Genomic DNA, 15,201 nt, shown 5'->3' with positions numbered 1-15,201 from the left:
TGATTATGATTATGATTATGATTATGATTATGATTATGATTATGATTATGATTCGTAGATGACATTGCTATGAGGAAGATTGAAGAAGAGTAAAAAAGAGAAATAATTCTCCTGCTTGATAGTGCTAACAATGATATAAAATGAACCCTGATCAACTGAACCTATTTACTATCTAGAGGAGGAGGAAGGCTACAGATAAATGCAGGCTATAAGAAAATATATGAGAAGGATTGTCCACTTTATCTGGAATAGTGTTTTAATTTTAGTAGGCGTAAGTGTGAAGGACTTTGACTGATGCGATTGAGGTTTGCAAAGAGTTCGTAATAAAGAGCGTAGTGGGCTCGAAAGCACAAAGAAGCAAGAAACAGAGGGCAATTGAGAGCACCAGTGCTGAGCAAAATACTCTCTCTCTCACCTTTACAAACCTTATTACTGTTTGTTTCTGGCATTTACATGTAAACGTGCCTCCAACTTCAACGCCCCATCTCTTTTTATATATCTACTTGTCTACGCCCAATGCCAGCGTCAGTACCAACGCCAGTGCCAGTGGCCGCTGGTTATGGGCTGTTGGCTTTTGGCTGATATATCACCCATACTCAATCCTTAGACAATATTTGCCTCCTCTTCTTTCTCACATTCTCAAACTTTTTTCTTTTCGTCGTTTAAGTGATCTGACCGACAGCTGCTCATTCTCTTCCTCACTTAGCCCCTCGTTCGGCTGCATCCGTTGCTTCTTGTGCTTTGCACTGGCTATCCCAATCTCTTCTCTCTATTAGACATACGGCTCCGCTTCACGTTTTATCGCTTGCATTGTCCCCTTCTCTTAATATTGATAGTTTGTACTCAGATTGCTCGCACAACTGAGCCCTTTGGTTTTTTCCACCTCTCTTCTCTTCTTCCTTTGCTTTTGTAATAAGTTCACCTTTCCTTTTTTTTTGCATTTTTTTTTTGTATTTTTTTCATGACCAGCCTGCCGTCATTTCCTTCACCATGTATAGCACCAGACAACACTGGCCAAAACGCATATCTGTTTGGTTCGCCTTCTATAGGGGTTCTGGAAGCGTATTCTCTCGACTTGGCTGACCCTTTAATACCCAAAGCGAAACCCATCTCATCCACCAGATCAAATAGTAATACTGCAGGCTCAGTGCCAATGTGGGACTCTCGACACAGTCTAGGATGCTACGCTTACCTTGGGGACTCGCCGACGAACAATAGCCCCATTACAATTATACAATTTGGATCAGGAAGCACAATTCAAGCATTGTTCTATCCAAATGGCACATGGATTTCATCCATTGAGTTTGTAGGAGCAGAAGCAGGAACAAGAACAGCAGCACAGGTGGATTATTTCAGTCCAAAGTTCTTCAGTATGGTTGGATCAACCAATGGCTGGAGTCGGTTCTTGGCAAGGACTCTTTCTGAGGGCACCGCTGCTACATTCTCATGGCGCGATATCCGGGTTGGAAATACAGTACAAGCAGGATCTCAAGAGTAAGTATATCTACATTTGGCCACCTTACCCTCATCTCTCAAATAAAAAAGGGGCCTAACCTGATGTCCGTGTGGTGCCTGTAATTTATATACCCTCAAATAATTGCCTGCATCGATCTATCACTCACCTTTTCCTCCAGCTTAATTCGTATGTGGTTTTATTAATGTGTGTGATGTGTATTGGATCTGTTCGTTAATTTATTCATCCTTCTCTGACCTGCAATCAATTTTTTCAGTTTGACACTGGTGGGCTCAGAGTCTTCACATCTGCTGTTGACAGTAGGAGCGATTGTCCAAGACAGAAATAATCTTAGCAATGGTCTGCTCTTCACTTTTGACCAGTCAGGATCTACAGGAACAGTCTATCAAGCGATGGGCAATATCCGCCCGGATCATAATATCACTTCAACAGAGCTTCCCGTGGACCTGAAAAGGATTAATACAGTCGATTTAGGCAGCATACGTCTGACGAGTGAAGCAGTACCTCTCACTTCTGCATTTGCAGCGTTCATTGTTGATAGAGTACGCAAAAGTGCCTCAATAGCAAGATTAGTCTTTGTCTTATGCCAAAATGTATGTCAATGATCTAGGCTTTCAAAGATCGAGTAAACTAATTATTTTTCTACCAATAGGGTCGCAATGGCACTGTATTGATATACTCGATTGATCCCCGCTCATCAACGTACAGACTTGTAGAGTCGTCTGCTAATAGTATGGCTCCCCTCTTCCTTTCCAACCAATCCATCGCAAGCCTGAACAGTAAGATCATAATATATGGAGGAATCGCACGCGATGATAGTGGCAGCGTCACCATCACCAAATCGGTCCATGTGTTTGATGTCATTTCAGGGACTTGGTCCGGCCCCTCTCTCATTGATCCTTCCACGGCAGCTGGTACTGATGGCCACAAAAAACTAGGAAGGTTAAGCGGAGCTATAATTGGAGGAACCGTTGCAGGAGTAGCTATTTTAATAGTTGTCTGTTTTGTCGTTTGGCGGATGTGGGGGCGTAAAGTTCTAACAGACAACAAAGCAGAGGAGACTCTTCGGAAAAACAAACAGGACCTTGATATTACGGACAATAAAAACAGAGATGCTATGGCCAAGATGCTAAACATGGAAAGGAAATCACAATCCACGACGAAAAACAAAAAAACTACGCAACGACCTCGAAATCCTCGCCACAATGAGAGCTCTGCAACCCTAATGGAAATACTCGAAACCACCCCCAATACTCCCAAGAACCCCAGGCGACAGGGCAACAGCATTAACGAAACTCGTAGCCATCAGCGGACAGATGGTCATAGACAGTCTTCGCATCGGCATTCACGACCAGGGCGAGCATCCAGGCAGGCGAGCACGTACTCTGTTCAGTCAAAGTCAAGTGTTGGTCACATCTCTCTATTCCCCGAGGCTTCGAGCATATACTTAGTAGATTCTCCACCAATGATCCCACCACCAACACCTATGATCCCTTCAGCTTACACAACTAGCGCGGTGGATGCTTGCCAGCAACAACATCGGGATCATACATATGCCGGCGCCTCCTCAGTCACATCGCCAGCGGCTACGAACAGTAGGAAGACCTTGGTTTACAAAATGAACGTTCCGGACGATTATGATGATCGCCAGCCTCTACACCACCAAAATTCCTTGTCAGATGAGCAGCGATCCTATCAGAAAACACCTGTAACAACAGCTGCATCTTCAGATTCCCCTGCGAGTGCAGTAACTTCCTGGGAAGCAGGAGTAGAGCAAGAGTCTCGATACCGCCCATTCAACACGCCATCCTCTGAGAACGTACGGCAGCTCGACTCGCGTAGTCACCAGTATCCTCATTCTACATCTTATTCATCCTCTCCAGCCACCACTCCTATGACCGTAAAAGGCGCTACTGCCCCAAACTCTTTGTCTTCAGGAAAAACAAATGGAATATCGCATAAAAAGAACGTGCGAGCTTATTCGCGGCCAAAGACAGATCTGGTGAAAGCCTCTACAAGTGATGGAGATCCGCACTTTAACTCTAGAGCATTCAAGGTTGGAGACAAAGATTCAAACTCCCCCCTTCAACAGTATAGACAACAGATACAACCCTCCTCCTCCCCACCCTCAGTATTGATGCAGATTACATCACCAGCTTCTACGATAGGGGTCTCCGCATCTTCAAGCTCTAGCTCTTCTCATCAAGGAAAATATGCAGGGGCCAATACACAATTTACAGAAAGTTTCCCTATGCCGCCGAAATCCAGGAGCTCGAGGACGTCAACTAGTCCGAAGAGTCTTTCGCAGTCTTCTTTTTCCTCATCGACTTCATCAACTCGTAGACAACAACATCGAAAGCCATACCAAGCTGTGTCTGTATCTCCACAGGCACCAAAACAACAACAGCAACAATATATAGACTGGTACCAACAACAGCAATATATCCAGTATCAACAACAGATGCGTGCAGCAGCAGAGGCAGACGGATTCATTCCCGAAAGCCCAAAAACTCCAAAAACTCCAAAGCTTGATTCCCTTCCAAGGCCCATTCCCCGGGAGTCTAAGAAGTGAACTGGATTCTTGGAAAAAGAAAAAAGAAAAATACGTGGATACCCTAATAAACATGTACATAGACATACACGTTAATATATAGTAATAATAATAAAGACTCACAGCTAAAGTCGATTAACCACTTACATCGAGAATCGGGGGCATTTCATTCATTGATTGTAGATATTAAATACCATGATCTGAGTGTTTTTGTTATTAAAAAACAAGAAGAAAAACACCTACATTGAAGAACCATCGGCTTAGAATGTACTTGGTATCCTATGTATTAAACTGGGTTATTTCATAACCATCATAAGCTTCCTCGCTAGTCCTTCGGGAATTCCTACAGCCCGCCATTGTATTTAACGTAAGAGACAAAAGTATTAAAGGAAAGTGATCAGTCCTGGTTTTTCCATAGCCGCTAACCATTATTGCCCTGATAGACCTTCCAGCGAAGCCCCGTCTGCGGTGAGTGGGTGGGTCAAGTGAAGGTCTAAGATAGCGCCTGCCGCAACGTGCATCCAAAATCGGTCCACAGAGGATCTCTTTTTATTTATATATAATATATAATAAGGACCTACGAGATCCTATAGCATTTAATTCCTACACTTGGATTTTCCGCTTCCTGGCCTCAAATAAAATGGTACTTGTAACCTCTTTTTTTTTTTTTTTTTTTTTTTTTTTTTTTGATAACGATGATCCATGAGGCCATCTAGGATTTATTATAAAGCGGTACCTGTGGCACGAGCCCCTACGGTAGTCGATAGATTCTAACATCAGCTGTTATATGTATATACATATACATCTATATATTTAGTTTCTAAGCGCGCCGGTGCATGTGGACTAAATTGCTTTCTCCTCTGGTCATCAAGCTGTAAACAATAAAGCCTATTCGCCATCAAGTACACTGAAGTACCATCCTGTTACTGTCTGTGCGTCTTCCAATGTCCATACTGAAATAGTTGTGGATTATAATAACTGTTACTTTATAGTTTTATAATTCTTGCAATGACAAGCGACCTTCTACCCCCACCACACAATTCAAATCTAGCGATGCTTGTCCCTCGTAATAATATTTTTAACAGTGATAGTCATCCACGGAGCAAGTCACTAGCCAATTCGTATCCAAGACTCAACATGCAAACATGCCTCATTGCTAGTATTCTTAGTAAAAGTAATAAATTACATGCACGCTTTATTCAGCCTCTATAGAATTCATACGAAGGCCGAATCCAATTTTTGTGCATCTCTTTGTCTTTTTTGAAGCTCTGGGCAGCGAGGGTATACACCCCCTTGCTTCCTTCGACCTGCTCCTGGACTGCATCCTTCATCTTTCTAAGGATTTCCTGTGATGAACAAATTGAGGAACTTAAGACTCTTTAATTGTAACGATGATGGGCAGGTTTTTAACTAACCATTGCCCGTCGGGAAAGAGAGTCTGGCGGTAGTATGAAGGGACAGGCATCTTCTCACCTCTATAGACGAAAGTAGCAATTCTTGAGAGACTGAACGATTAAATGCAGCAGCTACGTTGAACTGATAAAAAAAAACTTACGCTGCCCACAATGCACCGAAGCTGTTAAAAAATATCTCGAAAATAGGACGCAGAAGGATATCAATGAGGGTTTGCTCCGTCATTGTAGCCGTTTCTACATCCTCTATCCAGAGGTTAACGGAGCCAGTCAGATTGGCGAAGAGCTGGAGCACAGACCGGGAAATATGTCTGTCATTTGCAAGGGCTTGGGTGCAAAGCTCCTCAAACTCTTCAAAGGGGAGAATGGCAGCGTCGTCTGCAAATTGTTTTATAAATGCAGAATCTTCCGCGCTCTTCCGGTCCTCCACCTCTACCGCAAACATCTTCTTCACTTCTGAAGGCACGTTTTCCTCGCCAAAAGCCTCCAGCACAAACTCTTCAAGAAGATGTAATTTAAGGCGCTAGGTGGCAATACAAGATGAAGCACGTCTCAGTATTAGGATTCGAAGCCCAGTGTCAAAGAATAAAAGAATTTCACTTACCACAATTTACAGAGAGATGCGCCATCCGACTCTACCACGAATTTGCGCCTGTGATCGATGATGCGCGACGAAATATTATCGCCATTCACCTTCCAAAGGCCTTCGGTGTAGAATTCACCGTCCTTGCTTCCTTCACCCTCCATATGAGGGTGGTACTCCCGCTGGCGCTTCGAAGAGTCGTCAGGACGATCAGCGACTCTCTAATTATAAAAATATGTCAGTACGCCACCCTTTCTGAGCCTGAATAATTACACCCACAGTGACAAACAGTAGAAATAGTACTTTATTCCTGCTGCTGGACTTCCATGCATCGCAGTATTGGTTGTACTAGTCTTTTCCCTCCTTAGTGCTCAGAAAGGTATTCATCTTTCCCTTCTCGGAGCTATAGCTTCCTCCCTTTGACCTCGCAAACTTTTTATAAGCTTGTCCCCAGGTTTGCCTGTCATTATATGAGATTTCATAAATATCTCTGAGTCAATCAAAGAACGTGGTTATGTTCAAATCCTCTGGATTGGGGAGAATGAACTCTTTTAAAACGGCTGTTTTAGAAATAGACATTGTGATTCTGAAGATGGGAGCAAGTTTTTAGGATCGGATATTCTGTAAAAAAAAAAAAAAAAAAAAAAAAAGATGAGACTTTTTATATGTGTAGAGGCAAAGAATTCAAACATTCAGGAACGATAACGGAACACAAAGTGCATGCATGTTTTTCAAGGGACGGGGCAAGCGACCAAACCTTTCGCGTGTTTTTTCCCTAGAGAGACTCCATAGTCCAACTAGGCTCGTCACCAGCCTGTGTGGCTTATGTGCATTGCACTAACGCTCACTGACAGGCTGGGACCAAACTTGAGATTTTAGGGGGGTCAATTTCTATTGGCATATTTCGACTTAGAAAAAAAAAAGGCCATTTCCCCGCCGTTTGTACGACAGATAATTTTTTTGAAGAAAAAAATGTTGACCCCTTCTAAAATCTCAAGTTTGATCCCAGCCTGTCAGTTGAGCGTTAGTGCAATGCACATAAGCCACACAAGCTGGTGATGAGCCTAGGTAGTACTTTCAGTCAGAATATATTAAAGATCCGATAGGGGCGAGATAGTCGCCAATAAAAGTGAGATATTTACTATTTTTTTTTCGCACCAGTTAAAGCGTGTATGTTATTTATTACTTTAAGAATGCTAACAATGAGGAACTTTTGCATGCTGAGTCTCGGACACGAATTGGCTAGTAACTTGCTCCATGGATGATTATCACTGTTACAGATATTCTTGCCTGGGACGAGCATCGCTGATTTAAATTGTGTGTGGAAAGATGAAAGGCTGCTTGTCATTGCAATTGTATGTTCTTAAGAATCCTAAACACTACAAAGTAAACTATTCATTAGAATCCAAGCCATTTCAGCATGGCATTGGAAGACGCACAGACAATAACAGGATGGTACTTCAGTGTCTCCGTAACTGTACTTGATGGCGAACAGACTTTTTTGTTTACAACTTGATGACTAGAGGAGGAAGCGATGTAGCCCACATGCACCGGCGGGCTTTATAACTAAATAAATAAAAAATGAAGGGAAAAAAAAAAAAAAAAAAAAAAAAAAGAGGAAGCAACAAAGCACGCGTAGCGTCCCAGATTGAGACTCGAGCGCTAAATCCCACCGGCCTTGCTGCTAAACCCAAGCTAAGCTGGGTAAAGAAAAAAAAAAAAAAGAAAAAGAAAAAAGAGCAAAGCACGCGTAGCACGTGAGATATTTTATGGTCAGTCCGAAGTCAAGGAGATCAAAAGTTGTTTTTATTATTGTTGTCAAACGAGAGCCTTTTATTAAGGACTCTCTATGACCGTCACGTAATACTCTGACCTTATGAATAAAAATGGTAGTGCACCTGAGCCGCACTCCCAAACCTCGGTACGTAACAGCACGCGTAGCATGCACAACCTTTCTCGCCCCAGATTGAGACGCGGGCGTTGAATCCCACCGGCTTTGCTGCTAAGCCCAAGCTGGGTGAAGAAAAAAAAGAAAAAAAAAAATAGAAACAGCAAGCACACGCTGCACAGAAGACACAACCTCTCAGCAACTAGACTAAAGATCCTTACAAGGAACAGTTGGAGTGTTCTGTTGTAGAGAATAATCGAGGCAGCCTTGCTCCTGAAGTTTCAATAAAAAGAAAACGAAAAGCGTTCCTGCAGGCATGTTGACGACCATCCAGTCTGATATGTACGTTGTCTGCCGATCTGTCAGGGCTTTGGACCGGAAAATGTTACAGGTCGTTTCTATTTCCTGCTCCACTATTTGCTGTGTTGCTGTTGGATTTCCTGTTGCTGTGACCCAAACACCAAGAATCCGTACCGATTCATTCTTTTCCACTGGTCGGATCTCTTCTGTAGGTGTCCCAAATTTCAGCGTGCTCCTCCTATCCTGCTTGCTGTTGATACAGATGACCTGCGTTTTCTTGGCGTTCACTTCCACCCCGTTAAGAATGAAGAATGTCGTTGCAATGTCAAGTATCTCCTGCATATGTGCTTTGGAGTCCGATATCCATGTAGTATCATCTACGAAAGCAAGGCCAGCAACTGATGGTGTCCCTCTTGGTCCCTCTAGACTATATCCAGTGCTATGGTCCATAATTTCACACAGGAGTGCATCATATGCTATTCTCCATAAAAGCGGACATTCCACTCCACCTTGATCCAAACCGCACTCTGGATGATACTCGTCAGTTGGTCCGTACTCAGTAATCACCCTGTTCACTTTGGAAATGGCGATGTTTTCACATAGGCGTATGAACTGTTCAGGGACTTGGAGCCGTCTTAGTCCGCGAGAAAGCATCCCATCGGGCGCGCAGTTGACAGAGTCGAAACACCGTTTCATGTCTTGGAACACACTCCACTGTTCTTTCTTGAACTCTCTTGCGTCTTCCATTGCCGCTTGCAGGATATGGATTGGATCCTTAGTGGTAGTACCTTTAAGAACAGAGAAGTTTGGTCCTCGTAGAATATCGTGCCTGGCCATGATCGCGCTTAACCTATTTGTTATTACTGCAAACATTATTTTCCGTGCGTGCTCCAACAAAGCTATCGGCCTTACCTCTGCCATGTTTCCTGACCATTCTGGAGCTTTTGGTATGCAATAGAGGAGCCCCGTCTTCCAATCCTTGAGGACGTCTTCTTGCACGATAGTGGCACTTATGATTTGGAAGAGGATAAAGAGCCCCTGCGGTGCTTGGTGTTGGATCATTTCGTTCGTAATGCCTGACACACCAGCTGCCTTGTTTTTGGGTGCATCCAGGACCACAGCTGAAAACTCATTTCTGCTTGGTGGATCCATCAGGCCGTCGTACCATTCACTCTTGATCCACCTCTGAGGTCTATATTGCTTCTGCCATCTCGAACCCGGCTCTAGCGGTTTTGACGGCCTAGGTCCGTGCCACTTGTCGAACCATGCCCGTACCTTCTCTTTAACTTGCTGTGGCTCTAGAATATTCACTGTGACACCACCTTCGTCGTCCTGGATCCGGTCTATTGTCACTTTACCGCCACCACGTCCCAGCACTTTGTCTATCATTTTCCCTGTTGCCGACTTCAACTCTCCACAGCGTTTCTCTATCAGGCCATTCATCGTCCTTGTCTTTTCCAGCTTCCTTGTCGCCTGTAAGAATGATATTGATCCTGTCCATCTGTGCTTTACTCCTGTAAATAGTAACAATCAAAGGTGATCTTAGGTGGAATCGAAGGTCAAAGGATACTTTATTTGGCTATAACGTAGTGGACTATTTATACTGATAATTGATAGGGTTGGGGCTTGGTGTCTTGGCACTTGGGCTTGGCGTCTTGGCGCCTGGGGTGCGCGTGATAGTTGAGCCCTCCTCAAAGGTTTGAGTCAGTATTGTATAACACGTTTGCATCCTTCCCGTCAAAAATGAAGGAGATCATAAATCGAAGAAGAAAAGAGAAAAAAAAAATTGATGGAAATAAAGAAAACGAAGAGAAGAGAGGAGAAATAAATAAAATAATAAATAAAAAAAAATTGATGTGGTGATGTCTGATTGGTTAAAATTACTGGTCATGCGGTTCATGCAGATCATGTGGATGAGGATGGGTGAATGAGTGGCGATGGAGTTGGTGAGTTCGTGTTGCATTCTTTCCTCATTCCTCTTTGCTTATTTCAAAAAAAAGGAAAAAAGTCTCCATGATGTCTTCACGCAAGGCTTCTCATCCAATGCCACCGCGTAAAGGTCGTGCTCCTTCTGGTGGCGTATTTTCTGAAGTTGTATTGACACAGCGGTCGGCGGTACCAAGCTCCCAGGGTTCTTCAGATGACCCTGACGCCACACAGCCTTATTCTGTGCCTCAGGAGGAAGAGCTAGATACGAGGTTGGAATTGTCTCCACGTCTTTCACCTGTAATCTTGGGGCGGATGCTACCGAAGGAGGAGTATCCTGAGGTGGGCGATTCGCCAACTGTGAGGGAAGCCAGAGATCATGTGGAGTCGAGTACTTCAGCGACGTCGGGAGTGGAGGGGGCTGGGGTCCGTTTGGCTTCTGTAAGTTCGACGAGTGACAATGCACAGTGGGAAGCTGTTGATGGAGAGGATGGTCCTGAGGAGCCGGAGAGGCGACGGAAGAGGAGTCGTCATGAGGGACCGAGGCTGTCGATGATAAGAGAGTGTTCTTCGCTGATAGCGTTTGAGTTTCGTGCATTGCAGACCCAGGATGTGAGTGTAGAAGAGCGAGCACGGGAACGTCGTCGATTGATGGAGGAAATGGCGGTTGTTACCATGCTGGAGTGGGCAGAGAAGGGAGGTAAAAGGAAGAGAGGAAGAGAGGAAAGGAGATAGTAAAAGAAGAAAGGAAGAAAAAAGAAACAGAGAAAAATAATTTTGGTGTTACTGTTGCATTTTTTGAAATTCCTCCAGTGCTTCTTTTGCATTAACTAGTGAGGATCTCCGTTCCCATGTTGCTTCTTCGTCAGGATATCCCTTCCATTTCACGAGCCACTTGGGGGTTCTGCCAAATAGTTTGTAATCCAGAATCTTTTCCACTTCATATTCTTCTTCGCCATCGACTAAATCTGGTGGGGGTCTGGCAGGTGCTCGTTCGCCGAAATTCTCCGGGGATTCGTGATAATGTCGTAATAAATCTGTATTGAAGACAGGGTGTTGTTTCATGTTCGGAGGTAGCTCGAGCTTGTACGCGTTGTCGTTGATCTTCTCTATGATTTTGAATGGTCCAATGAATTTTGGTTCTAACTTTTTGGAGGGTCGGTTTGCGTGAGCTGCGACAGTGATATGCTCCGTACTCAGTAAGACACTATCGCCTACAGTGAACCTGGCGGGTGATCGTGCTTTATCTGCTTGGCGTTTTTGGATGTCCTGAGCTGTCGCTATTGCGTCTTGTGCTTGCGCCAACGCAGAGGCTTGAGTGGAAATGAAGGTAGAGATAGCCGGTACATCTGTTGTTGGTGGTTTCAAGAGGGATGATGGGACAATGGGATGATGACCGTGGTTTAGGAAAAAGGGGGAAAACCCTGTGGAGGGGTTGACGGAGTTGTTGTATGCAAATTCCATCATTGGTAAGAGCAAGTCCCAGTCATTCTGTTTGTACGAGACATAAGATCGTAGCATTTCCTCCAGGGTCCTGTTGGCTCGCTCCGTCTGTCCGTCTGTCTGAGGATGGAATGCTGTAGACATATGGAGTTTAGTTCCCATGAGCTTCATCAATGTGGTCCAGAAGTGTCCCGTGAATCTTGAGTCTCTGTCCGATACAATAGCTCGTGGCATGCCATGGAGTCGGAAGACATTATTGAAGAAGAGTCGCGCGATATCTGAAGCAGTGTCCGTTGTATGGCTAGGGCAGAAGTGGACTTGTTTGGATAACTTGTCTACGAATACAGTTATGGCATTGAACCCTCGGTTCGTCTTGGGTAAAGGGCCAATGAAGTCCATGGTGACAGTTTCCCATCGTTCAAGAGGTATATCGAGAGGTTTGAATAATCCGGCAGGATGATGAAGCAGTGGTTTATTTCGCTGGCACTGTTCGCATGATGCAATGTAAGTCTTGGTGTCTCGGGCCATTCGTGGCCAAAAGAAAGTCCTTCGCATGGTTTCATATGTTTTCTCGAAGCCGAGGTGGCCAGCAATGGGAGAATCATGTGCATCATGAAGTAGGAGAGCGCGAATGTTAGGATCATTCGGGATACATAAACGTGTCTGTCCAGCGATGTTAATCCACAATAGGTCATCAGCAACAAAATAACGATCAGAGGGACTTGCCTCGCGGCAGCTTTCGTAAAGTGATCCTAACTTAAGGTCATATGGGTAACACTTTATCAGGCGCTGCCGTAAGCCTGGGTCCAAACTTATTTCTATGGAGTTAATCTGCTCACTGGCGGGATCCTGCGCCTTGTGGTCAGGCCTCCTTGAGAGAGCGTCGGGGACGATGTTGTCTTTGCCTGGTTTGTACTTGAAGTTGAAGTCGTATTCTTGTAGGAGTTCCATCCATCTGGCCTGTCTCCGAGTCAGGTTTGGCTGGGTTGGAAAATGCTGCAATGTGGCATGGTCAGTATAGACAATAAAATGAGATCCATCCAAATAGTATCGCCATGTTCTTAAGGCGTGGACGACAGCTAGTAATTCTTGCTCATGGGTTGGGTAGTTTCGTTCTGCAGAGCTCAACTTTCGTGATGTAAAGGCAACAGGGCGCGATTCGCCCTTGTGATCTGTTTGGAACAAGACTGCACCAATGGCGAAACCTGATGCATCAGTTTCGACGGAAGTTGCTAGGGCAGGGTCAAAAATTCTGAGTACGGGTGCCATGGTGACTGCCTGCTTCAGTCTTTCAAAGGCCTCTTGGTGAGGCTTGCTCCAGTAGAATGTTGTAGTTGAGCCTAACAGATCAGTAAGGGGAAGCGCGATATCAGCATAGTGGTCGATGTATTGATGATAGAAGTTTGTTAATCCAAGGAACTGCATGACGTGGCGCTGTGTTGTGGGTGTTGGCCATTCTCTAACTGCCTTAACCAGTGCTCCGTTTGTTTTGAGTCCATCTTTGGATATAACATGGCCTAGGAACTCTGTCTCCTCTTGCATAAATGAACACTTGGAAAGCTTGCAAAAGAGGCCTGCCTTGCGTAGGAGCCTAAGAACGTTTCTGATGTCTTGTAGATGTTGCTCTTTGTTATCAGAATAAATCAGTATATCATCTAGGTAAACTACGGTGCATTTATCCAGCACGGGATCCAACACGTTGCGCATCATGGCTGAAAAGGCGGCAGGTGCGTTGGTGAGTCCGAAAGGGACGACGTTAAACTCATAGTGACCGTAGCGTGTTCGAAATGCCGTTTTATGTCGGTCGTCTGGATGAACGCGCATTTGATGATATCCGGATAGTAAGTCGAGCTTTGTAAAAAATCGTGCTGTCCTGAAACGATCTATTAGCTCGTCGATTCTTGGTAGTGGATGGCGATTCTTACGGGTTATTTTGTTTAATCCTCTGTAGTCTACACACATCCTCAGTCCGCCATCCTTCTTTTTAACGAATAAAACTGGTGCTCCGTAGGGTGATGTACTTGGAGAGATGAAGCCTTTGCGCAGTAGTTCTGTGAGTTGTGTTTTTAGTTCGTCTAATTCAGCAATTGATAAGCGAATGACTGGTCTTACAGGTGGATCGGTATTATTTTCAGTCTCGATTCGCATGCTATCGCCACGATCCTGAGGGAGTCCGTCCGGTAGTGTGTCAGGAAAGAGGTCTGGAAATTCTACTTGGACAATTTGTTGAATCGATTCGGGTAGTGTTGAGTCTAGGTTTGTTGGTGGTGAAGTGGTTCTTACTTGGGCCAAGAATGTTGTCGTTTCGGGTTCTAATGCTAATGCAGCAAAGTTTATGGCAGAAAGGCAATTTTGACGAGCGGAGGAGGAGGTATGCCCTCGACATTCCCATAGTATGTGTTTACCATCGTGTTCAAAGTGTAAATCGTTAGTGCGCCAGTTGATTTGGGGATTGACTGCGGTTAGCCAAGGTTTCCCTAGGATGAGATCATATTTTTTCGAGGGGTAGATGATACTTTGAATCTTTTCACCATAGGAACCACGTTCAAGGGTAACAGATGCGGTTCCTGGGGACATGACTGCTGTGCCATTCGGATGAATGATAGGGATAGGGTTCGCGTTGTCTATGATAATGTTATGTTTTCTGCAAAATTTTGAACTCAATACATTTCCTTCTGCTCCACCATCAATGAGGATTCGCGCAGGGTGTCCGTTGACGGCCCCAATGAAGGTTAGTAGTCGTCTCGCATTGGTGTAGACAGCGGACAGGGATTGGAGGTGTGTGGCATGACGACGACGACGACGGGGTGGTTTACTAGCAAGGTGTTCGTGGGAAGTAGAGGGGGTAGGTGAATTTTCATTTGTGTCTTGGTTTGAAGATGATTTGATTTCAGTGACAGATGACGCGGGATGGGAATCGGGGGAGAGGTGATTTAGGGAATCCGGAGGAATGGAAGTGGTGTGGTGCAAGGTGCTTTTAGAGGGTAGAGATAAGAGAGAGGATAGAGAAAATATGGGAGAGGAGCGAGAAGGCATAATCATGGATTTAGGAGAACTAGAGTTTTTATTACTGTTGTTACTACTTAAATCCATATGACTACGCCCTCTAGAGCCCAGGACTCGAGGGTTGGTGGTGAGAGCGAGGCTGGCCTGGTCTACAGCTCGCTCTCCTCTTTTCCCGAGTCGTCGTAGTCGTCTTGTTGTTCCAGGTTGTTCAAGTTCCTAGTCACGCGGCAGTTCTTGGCCATGTGTCCCTTCTTTCTGCAGCGAAAGCAAGCGCCTGCGCGGCGCAGTTTTGTTCTGTCATTTTCGGTGAGCTTGGAGAGTGGTCTGTTGTTAGTCGAGGGGGGGCGATGGAAGTTCGCTAAGCCTGTGGAGTTTGTACTCTGTAGTAGGAAGTTATTGAACATCATCTGCATTGCGTCTAGGTCCATCGGGGTCGGTGTGGGTTGGCTTGTTTGGCTTGTCATGATGGGGGGTCTAGAGGAATGTAAAATGCTGTGGATCATCGTAGCCTGCTTGATGGCCTGGTTGAGAGTCTGAGGCTGGCGAAGGAGGACTTCCTTGCTTGTGTCTTCTACAAGGCCGTAGGTATAATGGAGGACAAGCCATGATTCCTCCAGT

General features: G+C 44.9%; 2 protein-coding genes across 2 annotated transcripts; one reads left to right on the top strand and one right to left on the bottom strand.

Moving 5' to 3' along the window:
* Positions 1-916: 916 nt before the first annotated feature.
* On the top strand, positions 917-4,128 carry BCR41DRAFT_421343 (hypothetical protein). The gene is made up of 3 exons (XM_022030013.1): positions 917-1,494; positions 1,731-2,016; positions 2,127-4,128. The coding sequence occupies exons 1-3, from the start codon at positions 962-964 to the stop codon at positions 4,044-4,046; spliced, it is 2,739 nt and encodes a 912-aa protein (XP_021882319.1). The 5' UTR covers positions 917-961; the 3' UTR covers positions 4,047-4,128.
* A 1,266-nt stretch (positions 4,129-5,394) lies between these two features.
* Positions 5,395-6,352, bottom strand: BCR41DRAFT_395291 (hypothetical protein; the record flags this gene model as incomplete). Its single annotated transcript, XM_022028716.1, has 4 exons — positions 5,395-5,500; positions 5,581-5,960; positions 6,077-6,239; positions 6,324-6,352. The coding sequence occupies 4 exons, from the start codon at positions 6,350-6,352 to the stop codon at positions 5,395-5,397; spliced, it is 678 nt and encodes a 225-aa protein (XP_021882318.1).
* Between the last annotated feature and the right edge of the window lie 8,849 nt (positions 6,353-15,201).

The sequence above is a fragment of the Lobosporangium transversale genome (genome assembly GCF_002105155.1).
Source record: "Lobosporangium transversale strain NRRL 3116 chromosome Unknown BCR41scaffold_14, whole genome shotgun sequence".
Classification (NCBI taxonomy): Eukaryota; Fungi; Mortierellomycota; class Mortierellomycetes; order Mortierellales; family Mortierellaceae; genus Lobosporangium; species Lobosporangium transversale.
Note: the sequence above shows the minus strand (reverse complement) of the source record. Positions and strands in the feature narration are given on the sequence as shown.

Excerpts from the sequence above, each read along its gene's own strand:
- BCR41DRAFT_421343 (XM_022030013.1), top strand. The coding sequence starts at position 962 with ATGACCAGCCTGCCGTCATTTCCTTCACCATGTATAGCACCAGACAAC. Across the intron at positions 1,495-1,730 it reads GTACAAGCAGGATCTCAAGA|TTTGACACTGGTGGGCTCAG; the intron begins GTAAGTATATCT and ends CAATTTTTTCAG. Across the intron at positions 2,017-2,126 it reads CAGCGTTCATTGTTGATAGA|GGTCGCAATGGCACTGTATT; the intron begins GTACGCAAAAGT and ends TTCTACCAATAG.